The sequence below is a fragment of the Oryctolagus cuniculus genome, chromosome 17 (assembly GCF_051225735.1).
Source record: "Oryctolagus cuniculus isolate XC-2025 breed Fujian yellow rabbit chromosome 17, ASM5122573v1, whole genome shotgun sequence".
Classification (NCBI taxonomy): Eukaryota; Metazoa; Chordata; class Mammalia; order Lagomorpha; family Leporidae; genus Oryctolagus; species Oryctolagus cuniculus.
The window spans coordinates 16728516-16743248 of record NC_142883.1 but is presented as its reverse complement, the minus strand read 5'-3'; the positions used below and the strand labels follow the sequence as shown (position 1 = coordinate 16743248).

Sequence of the window (14733 nt, the reverse complement as noted above, 5' to 3'; positions counted from 1 at the left end):
CTTCCATATGGGTGCAGGGCCCAAGCACTTGGGCCATCCTCCACTGCCTGCCCAGGCCACAGCAGAGAGCTGGACTGGAAGGGGAGCTACCGGGACAGAACCCGGTGCCCCAACTGGGACTAGAACCCGGGGTGCCAGCGCCGCAGGCAGAGGATTAGCCTAGTGAGCCGAGGAGCCAGCCTGCTCCACAGCAATTCTGATACCCACGTGGGCACAGGTTTGCAGTTTACATTCCAAGTCTGGGAATAGTTCTCGATGGCTTTTGGCTCCAACCCCTGGGCTTTTGGGTTCATCTTCTGTGAAGAACAGATTCTACTTTGATCTTAGCCAAAAGGCCAAGAAGCGATCGGCTTCATCTTGTAAGTCATTCTTTACCTAGGAAAGGTATCATGTGTTTGCAGGTAAATAGTTTTCTCAGGCTGCTTCCTGCTTATAGAAACGTGGGCATTTAAAAAAAGATTTATATTATTTATTTGAAAGGCAGAGTTACAGAGTGAGATAGAGATAGAGATAGGGATAGGGATAGGGATAGGGATAGAGATAGAGATAGAGATAGATAGAGGGAGCGCTTCCATCTGCAATTCATTCCCCAGATAACTGCAGTGACCAGTGTTGGGTCAGACCAAACCAGGAGCTGGGAGCTTCTTCCAGTTCTTGGGCTATTTTCTGCTTTCCCAGGACATCAGCAGGGAGCTGGATTGGAAGTGGAGCAGCTGGGTCTCGAACCGGTGCCCATATGGGATACTAGCGCTGAAGTCTGGGGCTTTACTGGCTGCTACACACTATAGAAATGTGGACATTTTTGTACTTTCTAGCCCAAGCTGACAGTGTTTCTGATAATACAATTCTATTAAACTTTTGAGGTTCAGTCCATGAGATAAAAACCATATGCACAGATTGCTTTTGCTGAAAGACAAAGACTTTTTAGAAGCTGTATTATTTAAAAAAGAATGTGTGAGGCATGTGCTTAAAACATGGAGTCTTGTGTCTTATATAACAGAACTCTCAGGCACCACCCTTAAACAGTACTGGGATGAAAGCCACTAAAGCAAAGAAACAGAAGTGGCCTATGTCCCTGCAACGTTGGCTCCATACTGTTAGCCCCAAACTTCCTCTCAACCTCTTGAATGTGAGAGAGAAATAACACTCATCTGGGCTGGCTGCTTTTACTTGGGGATTTCCCGAGTGGGTAAAGTAGCCTAATCCTAACTAATATAGCTTTGGAGCTCTTGGGGGTGGTCGGAACTAATACGTACATAACTAGATAACTCATGAATGAATCTAGTACTCAAAACTGTGACTGTCCAGGATTGATTAAGCATCCATAGTCTGTTCACCAGCACACAAACTGAGCCCATGGTTGTATTTATTCATTTGAGGGTGACACTGTATGAATAAGTGGAAAATGAACTGACTCCTTTAATAGAGGTGAAATAAGAGGTGAGGGGTGCTGGCACTGTGGCGCAGGAGGATAATCCTCTACCTGCGGTACCAGCATCCCATATGGGTGCCAGTTCAAGTCCTGGTTGCTCCTCTTCTGATCCAGCACTCTGCTATGGCCTGGGAAAACAGTAGAAGATGGGTCAAGTCCTTGGACCCCTGCACCCATGTGAGAGACCCAGAAGAAGCTCTTGGATCCTGGCTTTGGATTGGCGCAGCTCCAGCCATTGTGGCCATTGGGGAGTGAACCAGCGGGTGAAAGACCATTCTCTCTGTCTCTACCTCTCCCTGTCTGCAACTCTACCTCTCAAATAAATAAATCAAATAATAATAATAAAAAAAGAGGTGAGGAGTTGGAGATGGAAGGCAGGTTGGGAATGTTTGCAAAAATGAAGGACAAACCTGATATGATCATCTCAATAGATACAGAAAAAGTATTTGAAAAATTCAACATCCTTTAAAAAATATATATGTTTCTATTTATTTATCTGAGAGGTAGAGTTACAGACACAGAGAGGGAGTGACAGAGAGAAGGTTTTCCCTTTGGCAATTCACTCCCCAAATGGCCCCAATGGCCGGAGCTGAGCCAATCTGAAGCCAGGAGCTAGGAGCTTCTTCCAAGTCTCCCACATGGGTACAAGGGCCCTAGCACTTGGACTATCTTCCATTTCTTTCCCAGGCATTAGCAGAGAGCTGGATTTGAAGAGGAGCAGCTGGGACATGAACAAGTGCCCATATGGGTTGTTGGCACTGCAGGCAGATACTTAGCCTACTGTGCCACAGTGCCAGGCCTCAATATCCTTTCATGATGAAAATGCTCAACAAATTAGACAGGGAAGGAATGCGTCTCAACACACTAAAGGCCATATTTGACAATTCCACAGATAACATCATTCCCAGTAGTGGAAGATTGAAGCCTTTCTTCTAAGATCAGGAATATGACAAGAATGCTTATTTCTACCACTTCTTTTCAACATCATACTGCAAGTTCTAGTCAGAGAAATTATACAAGAAAGAAAAGCCATCTTAATAGAAAAGGAAGAAGTGAAATGGTCTCTGTGCTCATGACACAATGTTATATGTAGAAAATCATCAAGAATCCATCAAAAAACTGTCAGACTATTAGGATTCAATTAGGTTGCTGATACAAAGCTAAGGTGCACAAACATCAACAGCACTCCTTTCTCTACATTAACTATGAGTTGTCAATAAAGGAATTAAGAAATTTCATTTACAATAACAGAAAAGGGTCTGAAAGATTTGTGTACTAACAGTTATAAAACAGGGGTACAGGCATTCAGCATAGTCAAGACACCACTCGAAATGCTTGCATTCCATATTGAAGTGCCTAGTTCAAATCCCAGCTCCTCTCTTGGTTCCAGCTTCCTGCTAACGTGCACCCTGAGAAGGCACAGTGATGGCTCAAGTAGTTGGGTCCCTGCCATTCATGTACCAGATTGAGTTCCTGGTTCCTGGCTTCAGCCTGGGCCAGCGCTGGCTGTTGTGGGCATTTGGGGAGTGAACCAGTGGATAGGAGATGTATATCTATCTATCTATCTCTGTCTCTGCCCACCCCCACTCTCTCTGCCTTTCAAATAAATTTTAAACATTTAAAAATAAAATTAAAAACTCTGATGAAATAAACTTAAGAAAGTGTAAATTAATGCAAATATATCCTCTGTTCATGAATTGGAAGAACTGATATTGTTCAAATGTCCATGCTACCTACAATGATCTACACATTCACAGCTATTGCTATGAATGTTTCAATGTCATTTTTCATAGAAAGGTGGAATGTGGAGAAGAGGGAACCCTTGCACACCACTGGTGGGAATGTAAGCTGGTACAGCCACTGTGGAAAATAGCGCATAAATGCCTTTAAAAAGTAACAATAGAATTACCATATGATCCAGCAATCCTATTTCTGAGTGTATATCCAAAGGAAATGAAGTCAGTATGTTGAAGAGATGCCTGCATCCCTCATTTTCATTATAGCATTGTTCACAATAACCAAGGTAGGGAGTCAAGTGTTCATCAGTAGATGAAAGGATAAAGAAAATGTGGTGTATATATATACACACATACACACACACACACAATATAGACAATACACACACTAGAATACCATTCAGCCTTGAAAAAGAAAATCCTGTATTATGACAACATGAAAGAACTTGGAGGACATTATGCTAAATAAAATAAGCCAAACACAGGAAAACAAATAGTTCATAATCTCACTTATATGTGGAATCCTAAAACATCAAACTCACAGAAGTAGACAGAAGAGAGATTAGCAGAGGCTTGGGGCTGGCATGGGGAGACGCTGTTCCAAAGGTGCAGTCTCTGCTGCTGATTTCGGCTTCCTCCTAGCACAAACGCGGGGAGGCTGTCAGCTTGCTCTCACCTGCCCCCTTGTGGGGATTTGAATTTGGCGCGTGCATCGCAGATGGCGCTTGAGTTCTCTCTTCCGGCCTCTCCGCTGTACCCCCCACCCCCGGGTGGGGGGGGGGATAATGTCTACAAAACGGGGTTGGGTTGGTTAAAGTTACACATGAACACAATAGAATCACGGAGGCTATTATACATTATAACATCCTTTAAGCACTACATAGACATTTTTTATTTCTCACAACTCTTAATGAGATAATTGAGACTGCAAAAGCACAGTTTGCTCAACTGCACCTAACGAATAGTCAGGACTTGAATGGTGACCTCTGCGGGTCACTGCAAGTAATTCACGGAGCGCTCAGACTGGATTATTCATACGAACACATGCAAAGAAACGACACTTTAAACCATGGGCTTTGGGGGGAAAACATTTTCAAAACACTCTTTACTGGATAGAGCCTTTACAAATCGAGTTTAGCAAGCTCTAAAACGTGTCCAGTTGCACCAGAATTGGATTTATATAACGTTTGTGGGGGCAAAATCCCCAGGGAAAGCCAGGGAAAACCGCGTGGATTCTTTTCTTTTGCCAATATCATTTCTACTGCAAGACGCAGGAAAAGCTGATAAAAAAGCGAACAAAAACCAAGGCAGCGTTAGTACCCCCGAAAGGCGGCCTGCGACCAAATGCAGCAGAGTAGTGGGCCAAGTGGTCTTGGTGCTGCAGTGCAACACCGACGAGCAGAAACCCACGTGAAATGTTTTCAAAACATGAGTGGAAGACAAAATTGAGAACGAACAGAGCTGCACGAAGAGCGGGGAGGAGGGCGCGAACCCAAGCTGGGCTTCGGCCGCCGCTGGGTCTAGCGCCCGCCGCGCCGGCCACGTGAGGTCACGGCCTTTATGAGGTGGGGCGGGGTGGGGCAGCCGGGCGCGGCCGCAGCGCTCTCCAGCCCTAGCGGAGGCCGCGGTGAGCTCGGCCGCTGCCCGCCGCTCAGAACCCGGGCGGTCCTGCAGCAGCCCGGGTCCTCTGCCCGCCCTACACCTGCTGCCGCTCGTGGGCGGAGCGTCGGGCCAGGTCAGCTGACCGCGGGGGCGGGGCCACGCCGCGCGGGAGTCCGGGCAGGCGGCAGAGCGAGAGCGGCAGGCCTGAGGGGCTCAGGGGGTCACTCAGGACCGTGAGGGTGGGAGCCACAGCTCGAGGGGCCCAGGGGGCCGGAAGTGGGGCAGCGGTGGGGCGGCGAGACCTGCCGAGGGGAGGGGAAGGAAGCGCTTCCAATGCCGAGGACAGAGAACGCGATACGGTAGTTTCAGAGCAGGGTGAGGAAGGTTCGAGAAAGGAACAAGGAGGTGACTGAGGGGAAAGTCGGAGGGGCAGAATGAGAGGTGACCTGGACGGGCCAGGCGGTCCCTCAGAAACTGGAGGCGGGGAGGCGTCGGCTCCGTCGGCGTAGGTGTCTGCCGCAGCGCTTCTTGCCCGCGAGCTGACTTGCCTCCCTCGGAAACCGCGGGCTTCATAAAGGCAGGACCTGCGGGACTCCTCCGCGCCGAAGTTTCATTTCGGTTCTTTTTCTTCACTTTCCTTTTCTCTCTCTTTTTTTCCTCCCTCCCCCTCCCTCTCTTTAGAGAGCCCCTCCATCTGCTGGTTCACTCTCCAGCTGGCTAAAATGGCTGGCAGAGTCAGGAGCCTCCTAGGAGCTCGTTCCAGGTCTCTCACTGGGTGGCAGGGACCCAACTACTTGAGCCATCTTCTGTTGCTTTCCCCAGGCCATTAGTAGGGGTGCAGTAGCGAGCCTTGAACTGGCGCCCATATGGGATGCTGGCATTGGGGGCAGCTCTACCGTGCAGTGCCAGCCCCTCAAGTTTTGAGGTGGACGGTGGCTTAATATTTTCTAAGCAAACATAAATGGGGAGGATTCATGTTTGAACCTTCATTAATGGCAGCAGATGCAGGCAAGTTGTGTATGCAGTTGCCATTTAATGGACAGTTTCGGTCCGATGGAGAGAGAAGGAAGGAGAAATTCTCTTTGGCGGGATGTCTACATGGTCACCCTCGGGGAACAATGACTTTTTCTCATCTTCAACTTCCATGATCCCAAATCCTTTCAGTTACTACCTCATTTCTCTATTTCTCTTTAGCCATCGTTCCTTGAAAGAGTCCATTCTACTGACTGTTTCTGATTTTGTTCCCTCTTTCTTATATGCACTCTGAGGACGTTATCTTCTTCCCATAGCAGCCAGTGGCTCCTCTCAAAGTTGACAGTGTCCTCTGGTGGCAGAACCTGATGAGTCTGTCCGTACTTCCCTTACTGGACCTCACAGGAGCATTTACCAGTTAGTGACTCACTTCTGTTGAATTATTTTCTTCACCTGGCTTCCAAGAACCCTGGCCCATCTGATTTTCCTCCTCACAATAATCAGAGTGATCTTTCCAGAAAGGACTTCGGCCCATGTCACGCCTCTGCTTCCCACCCTGAAAAGTGACAGCCAGGGTTCTTACTAGTACTAGGGCTCTCCAGAATGAGCCTAATCTCTTATAATGGTCCCCTAATCTCTTTCCCAATGAGGCTTCAGCCTCTTTGTCTTCCCACTGTTCCTTGAACATCAGCCTCTTTGGTTCAGGGTCTTTGTATTTGCTCTAATTTCTGCCTGAAATGCTCTTCCCTAAAATATTCATCAGCTTCCCATTTCAGTTCTTTCAGATCTGCCCTCAGAAGTCTCAGGTCTTCCTTGGCCAAACTTTCTATTCCTTATTCCCTGAATCTCTTCCTCTAGACCACACTTTATATCCCCCCCCCCTTGTTTTTTTTTTTTTTTTTCAGGAACTCTGTCCAGGTCTCCCTTATGGGTGGTAAGGACTCAGGTACTTGAGCCATCATTTGCTTTGCATAGTAGGAAGCTGGATTGAAAGTGGATATGGGACTCAGTGCCTGACACTCCAGTATGGGCATCTGAAGCAGAAGCTTACCCCTCTGTGTGACAACTCTTGACCCTTATTTATTTATTGTCTCTCTCAAACTGAAATGTAAGCTCCAGGAGGGTATGATTTTTCTTCCCCTCTGTTTTGCCCTCACACCCTGTAAGAGAGCCTAGCACATGGTAGGCATGCAGTACACACATAGAATCCGTGGGTAGAGAGATGAGTAGATAGGTGTCTGGAGAACTCCCAGTCGTCAGCTGCTTTCATTGATCTTGTTTATCCCTGCAAGTTCACAAATTCATCATAGGATTCCAAGAGTTAAACCATTTTATTGTCAGAGTTATGGGGGAAAGACTTCTTACGCTGTTTCCTTCTCAGTATGGTATATGGTTCATCCAGCAAATGAAGACCTACCAACTTTTGATAATCAGATCATTAAATTATGAAACAATTCTTCCTGTCAAGGTTTATCTAAGTCATGCCTACTCTGCTTACTTAAGTACTTTGATGATTTTAGAACTCTTGATAAGTAGTTAAATGCCTGCCTCTCTGCATCTTTCACTCCCTTTATTCCTCCCTTTTTTCCTTCCATCATATGTATATACCATTTTACTTAATACTGTGAGAAATAATTTCAAGAATGGTTAAGTTATCAGTCTCAATTTGTTAGAAATTTAGGCTATAGTTTATATAGGAGCTCTACATGTAAAAATTAAAATACAAGGTAAATGATAATGTCAGTTGAATCATGACAATAAAATAAAATATGATCTTTTTCTCATATTTTGCTAGGAAATCCTTTTGTTCATTACTCATTCACACTTGTTCATCAAAGCCTTTGAGTCTCAAGGGCAGAATTTACCTCTAAACAAAAAGATGGAAGCTAAACTACATTTATTCTACCAGGTATTTATTCAAAATATGTTTTAAAGATTGATTATTTTTTATTGGTTTACATTATATCATATCCATAGCCATTAAACAAATTTATAGAGTAATGAAATCATATTATCTGCTTAAGAACTGAAATGATGTTTGAAGTCTTTTAGTGGACATATATTGGATGGTTAATCCAGAAATCCCTGTAATACTGTACAAAGGACCTGTGGTTTATAATGAGAGTTGTTTTTTTTTGGAACAGAGACCTGGATAATTTTCAGGAGACAAAAAGATTCAAATTTAAATGAGAGGTTATGTTACAGATAATGTAACAATGATGTGGAAATTTACAAAAAGTTAATATGAAAGACATAAAATTTCTCTAGCTTTCTTATTTGTGATTCTGGGGTTATTCTCACCCATTGCCTAGTATAGTGTCAAATAAAAACCAAAGATGGATTTGTAAGGAGAGAGTTTTTTAAAGGAATATTCCAAGAGAAGAAAGAGGCTGTTGAAATAGAAGAGAGACTATTACAATAGGAAGAATGTTGCAAATAAAAGATCTGCAAACAAAAGGTTTAGGTAAAGGTTTTTATTTTATTGTTTATTTCCCCCTAGAGAGGATTAAACTAGCTAGAAAGAACTGGATGTAGGAAATGTGGAATGACAGGATAGCATGACTGGATACATAGATTAGACAAATGTTTTACCATGTGACCCCACTTGTGTTTTGTTCTGATTATCAGTGGGGATAAAACAATTCAACTAATCACTTATGAAGAAGAGAAAGGGAGGGGCTGACATCATGACATCACTCCCTGTGATGCTGGCGTCCCATATGGCATCCCCTATGGGCATCAATTTGTGTCCCAGGTGCTCCACTTCTGGTCTGGCTCCCTGCTAATGGCCTGAAAAAAGCAATGGAAAATGGCTCAGGTGTTTGGGCCCCTGCTACCCTCGTGGGAAACCTGGAAGAAGTTCCTGGCTTCTGGGTTCAGATTGGTCCAGGACTGACCATTGCAGTCACCTGAGGAGTGAACCAGGGGATGGAAGATGTCTTGTTCTGTCTCTCCCTTTCTCTCTGTAACTCATTCAGATATGTAAATGAATCTTAGAAAATGGAATTTTTGAGGATCTGGGTCTGACACTGTCATAGATAAACAAGGAGAGGCATCTATCTGTAAGTCTCACCTAAGTAATGTGGGGAGGGGTGGATTTTGCAGTAACATTTTTCAGAACACAAAAGTGTAGGAGTATTTCTTTAAACTTTGTAGGTTCTAGGTATACAGGATTCAGGTAAAATTCAACATTGTCAGTTGAGAATCCTAATATATTAAATTTATTCTATTGATGGATCTAGTGCCAACAAATAATACATGTACTTATATTATAATCTAAAAAACATTGCAGATCTTCCTAAATATTAAGATATGTACTTTATATCATATATATATACACATGTACATGTGTGGCTTTCAAAATGTTTTTTCACAAAAATAAATTTTGTCTTCCACAGACTTTTAAAAACTTTTTTTAAAAATTTATTAATTAATTTATTTATTAAGAATTTTTAAATTTATTCATTTGAAAGAGTTACACAGAGAGAGGAGAGGCAGAGAGAGAGAGAGAGAGGTCTTCCATTCGATGGTTCACTCCCCAGATGGCCGCAACAGCTGGGCTGTGCCGATCCAAAGCCAAGGGACCAGGAGCTTCTTCCAGGTCTCCCACGTGGGTGCAGTACCCTTATATTTATATACATTAAAAATTTGTTTTTGTATATGGTTTTGTATTTAAAATGTTTTTATGTATAAAATGTTTTTGTATTTATATCATTAAAATTTGTTTTTGTATTCCTAGTACTTTGTTAATTTTGCCTTTTATAAATTGATTTTGAAGATGAACTCTTGTTTTTGTTTTTTTTAAAGAAAGATTTACTATTTATTTTAAAAGCAGAGTTATAGAGAGAGGAGGACACACACACACATTCTATCAGCTGGTTCACTCCCCAAATGACTGCAACAGCTGGGACTGAGCTAGGCTGAAGCCAGGAGTTAGGAACTCCATCAGAATCTCCCAAGTAGGTGGAAGGGGCCCAAGTACTTGGGCCATTTTGCACTGTTTTCCCAGGTGCATTAGCTGGAAACGGGGTTGGAAATGGAGCCGTCGGGACTTGAACTAGTGCTCACTGGGATGCTGGTGTTAAAGAGGTGGTGGCTTAACCCACTGCACCACAATACTAACTCCTGAAGATGAATTCTTTTTTTTTTATTTTTTATTTTTTTATCTTTTATTTAATGAATATAAATTTCCAAAGTACGACTCATGGGTTACAATGGCTTCCCCCCCCATACCGTCCCTCCCACCCACAACCCTCCCCTTTCGCACTCTCTCTCCCCTTCCATTCACATCAAGATTCATTTTCGATTATCTTAATATACAGAAGATCAGCTTAGTATACCTTAAGTAAGGATTTCAACAGTTTGCTCCCACACAGAAACATAAAGTGAAAAATAATAGATGATTTTTTTTAAATGATGATGAAATCAGATCAGACCTATTGTCATGTTTAATCCCAGTGAGAGTCAAGTTGGGAATTGATAATTTCTTTTTTTTTTTTTTTTTTTTTTTTTACAGAAGATCAGTTTAGTGTACATTAAGTAAAGATTTCAACAGTTTGCACCCCCATAGAAACACAAAGTGAAATATACTGTTTGAGTACTCGTTATAGCATTAAGCCTCAGTGTACAGCACATTAAGGACAGAGATCCTACATGAGGAGTAAGTGCACAGTGACTCCTGTTGTTGACTTTACAAATTGACACTCCTGGCCGGCGCCGCGGCTCACTAGGCTAATCCTCCGCCTAGCGGGTTCTAGTCCCGGTCAGGGCGCCGGATTCTGTCCCGGTTGCCCCTCTTCCAGGCCAGCCCTCTGCTGTGGCCAGGGAGTGCAGTGGAGGATGGCCCAGGTGCTTGGGTCCTGCACCCCATGGGAGACCAGGAAAAGCACCTGGCTCCTGGCTCCTGCCATCGGATCAGCGCGGTGCGCCGGCCGCAGCGCGCCGGCCGCGGCGGCCATTGGAGGGTGAACCAATGGCAAAGGAAGACCTTTCTCTCTGTCTCTCTCTCTCACTGTCCACTCTGCCTGTCAAAAAAAAAAAAAAATTGACACTCCTGTTTATGGCATCAGTAATCTCCCTATGCACCAGTCATGAGTTTCCAAGGCTATGGAAGCCCCTTGAGTTCTCCGACTCTTATCTTGTTTAGACACGGTCATAGTCAAAGTGGAGGTTCTCTCCTCCCTTCAGAGAAAGGCACCTCCCTCTTTGAAGACCTGTTCTTTCCACTGGGATCTCACTCACAGAGATCTTTTTGCCAGAGTGTCTTGGCTTTCCATGCCTGAAATACTCTCATGGGCTTTTCAGCCAGTGAAGATGAATTCTTAAAAACACTGATATTAAAATGCCATACGTTTGTTTTCCTTTTGTTACATATTTTATTCCTCACAGATCATTCACCTTTAATTGCATCTTCAGATATTTTCTTCCTGCTTTTCCTTGTCAGTTTCTGTTCACTATTTGTCTATTTACATTCATCTGTCCTTTGATAATTTTTTTTTTAAAGTATGTATTTGAGAGACAGAAATATAGAGTTAGAGAGGCAAACAGGGAGAGCTCCCCTCTGCTGGGTCACTTCACAAGTGCCTGCAACAACCAGGACTGGGTTGGGCTGAGCTGAAGCCAGAGCCAGGGACTCAGTCTAGGTCTCATGTGAGTGGCAGGGACCCAACTACGTCTGCTGCCTCCTATGGCCTACATTAGCAGGAAACTGGAGTCAGGAGCCAGAGCCTGGAATTGAACCCAGGCACTCCCATATGAGTTGCAGGCATCTTAACTACTAGGCCAAATGCTTGCCTCTAGTAACGGGTTTATATGCTGCTCCATATTTTAGATTTCTCGCCCTTTCTTTTTCCTTCCTGATTTCTATTTGAGCTCATTTTTTTTTAACTTTGTCTCATTAGGTATCCTATCATCATTTGTAATATATATCTCATCAATTCAGTGAATCAGGTTATCTTTTTGAAAGAAGTTCTTAAATGTGTACAGATTCTAAAAGTCACTGAAAAACTTCTCTTCATTTTCATCTTTGGTGAAAATAAATATTCTCTCAACTTTCTTGATAATCTGCTTTATAAATTGCCTATGTGATATTCAGGGGGGCACCTTTGAGTTGAAGTGTTCAAGAGTTAAAAACTAATACACCTTTGATCTTCTAGATGCAGTCCAATGGTTTTAAGCAAGTAGCCAATTTCAAGAAACACAATATTCCTAATTTCATAGCTCTTTTTCTAAACATTGTTAAAATGCTATAGTTCCTTTTTGGGTATGGATGTATCTGTTTAGAAGCAACATAGCTTCTTTTGAAAAAGACTCTTTTTGTTTTTTTAGAGAAACATTAGTTCCCCAGCAATATTTAGTGGAAAGTACAGAGATTTCCCATAAACTCACTGTTCCCATACATACACAGCCTCCCTCCAACTATCAGCATCCTGTACTAGTGTGGTACATTTGTGCTAGCAATGAATGTACATTGTCAGATTATGACCCAAAATCCATAGTCTACATTAGAGTTCACTTTTAGTGTTGTTTGTTCCTTGAGTTTGGACAAATGTATCCACCATTAAATATTGTACAAAATAGTTTCATTTCCCTTAAAATCCTGACTTCTCTATTTTTCTCTTCTTTCCCACAACCTCTGGCAGTTACTGATCTTTTAACTGTAGTTTTTCCTTTTCCAGAATGTTATATAGTTGGAATTATATAATATTGCAGCTTTTCAGGTTAACTTTTTCATGTAGTAATATACATTTTAAATCTCTCTATGAATCATTGCTTAATAACTCATTTTTTAGTACTGAATACTATTCCATTGTTTAGTTGTACCATAGTTTAATTATTCATTTACCCACTGAAGACATCTTGATTACTTCCAGATGTAATTATGAATAAAACTGCTACACACATCCATGTGCAGAGTTTTTGTGTGGACATAAAATTTCAACTCATTTGGGTAGATAATAGCAAGTGCGATTGCTAAATTGTATGGTGAGAGTATGTTTACTATTGTAAGAAGTGGCCAAACTGCCGTCCAAAGTGGCTAAACCACTTTTCATTCCTACAAGCAATGAAAGAATATTCTTCTTGCTGCATATCATTGCCATCATATGTTGTTGTCAGTGTTTTTGATTTTTGCCATTTGTTTTTGTTGTGCTATTACATTTTAAAATTATTTTAAATTAACAAATTATAATTGTACTTTTTGAGTACAATGTAATGTGTTGATTTATTGATTCATTATAGAAAGATTTCATCAAATGAACATATACATCATCTCACCAACTTGTCTTTTTTTGCATAAGACCCTTAAAATATAACCTTTTAGCAGTTTTGTAATAAAAATCATGTTGTTGTTAATTGTGGCTATCATGCAATGCAGTAGATCACTAAAACTTATTACTCCATCTTACTGAAACTTTTTACCCTTTGATCAACATGGCTGTCTCTCCCTTTTCTCCCTGGCCTGTGATAATCACTCTTCTACTTTAAGTGTGTTCATAGCATATTTGTCTTTCTGTTCCTGGCTTATTACATGTAGTATAATGCCCTTCAGTTCCATCCATGTTGCAAATGACAGAACTTCCTCTCTTTTTAAGGCTCTATAGTATTGTATTGTGTACATATACCGTAGTTTTTTGGTCTAATAATGGATAGTTATGTACTTCTATATCTTGGGCTATAGTATATAATGGTGAAACGAAAACAGGATTGCTGCTATCTCTTTGATGTACTGATTTCAATTCCTTTGATATGTACCCAGAGATAGTATTGATGGATTAGATGGTAATCCAAAAAACTAACTTAGTATTTTGAGAAAAAAACTGAAAGTAGAATAAAAACTATATTATTTTCAAAATGGCTGTACTAATTTACGTTCCTATCAGTAGTGTATAAGGGTTTCCTTTTTCTTTGCCATCATTCATCTTTTTTTTTTTTTTTGACAGGCAGAGTGGACAGTGAGAGAGAGAGACAGAGAGAAAGGTCTTCCTTTTGCCATTGGTTCACCCTCCAATGGCCGCCGCAGCTGGTGCTGCGGCCGGCGCACCACGCTGATGCGATGGCAGGAGCCAGGTACTTATCCTGGTCTCCCATGGGGTACAGGGCCAAGCACTTGGGCCATCCTCCACTGCACTCCCTGGCCACAGTAGAGAGCTGGCCTGGAAGAGGGGCAACCGGGCCCCGACCGGGACTAGAACCTGATGTGCCGGCGCCACAAGGCGGAGGATTAGCCTAGTGAGCCACGACGCTGGCTGCCATCATTCATCTTTAAAAAAATTTTTTTTAGGGTAGAAATTGTGGTTCAGGCCGGTGCCGTGGCTCACTAGGCTAATCCTCTGCCTTGCAGCGCTGGCACACCGGGTTCTAGTCCCGGTCGGGGCGCCCGATTCTGACCCGGTTGCCCCTCTTCCAGGCCAGCTCTCTGCTGTGGCCAGGGAGTGCAGTGGAGGATGGCCCAAGTGCTTGGGCCCTGCACCCCATGGGAGGCCAGGAGAAGCACCTGGCTCCTGCCATCGCATCAGCGCGGTGCGCCGGCCGCAGCACACCAGCTGCAGCGGCCATTGGAGGGTGAATCAATGGCAAAAGGAAGACCTTTCTCTCTCTCTCTCTCTCTCTCTCTCTCTCTCACTGTCCACTCTGCCTGTCAGAAAAAAAAAAAAAAAGAAATTGTGGTGCAGCAGATTAAGCCACCTCTTACAACACCTGCATCCTGTGTCACAGTTCTGGTTCAGTTTTGACTCCTCTGCTTCCAATCCTGCTCCCTACTAATGTGCCTGGGAAGCAGCATATGATGGCTCAAGTACTTGGGTCATTGCCACCCATGTGGGAGGCCTGATTAGAGTTCCTGGCTTCTGGCTTTGACCTATCTGTTATGGCTATTTGGGGAGTGAACCAATGGATAGAAAACTCTCTATTCCTCTCCTTCTCTCTCTCTGTCACTCTTTCAAATAAATACTTAGAAATGAGAGTAAGAGTGAGAGAAAGAGAGAGAGAAAG

At 43.0% G+C, this 14733-nt stretch overlaps 1 protein-coding gene across 1 annotated transcript in view; it reads left to right on the top strand.

The window, feature by feature from the left end:
- The first annotated feature begins 4780 nt into the window (after positions 1-4780).
- The window catches only part of LOC149121110 (EF-hand calcium-binding domain-containing protein 13-like), a 119496-nt gene continuing 109543 nt past the window's right edge, over positions 4781-14733 (top strand). The window contains exons 1-2 of the mRNA XM_089318020.1: positions 4781-4903; positions 7538-7651. Coding sequence (XP_089174146.1) covers positions 7622-7651 — 30 coding nt within the window. The 5' untranslated portion in view covers positions 4781-4903; positions 7538-7621. The remainder of the gene's footprint in view (positions 4904-7537; positions 7652-14733) is intronic.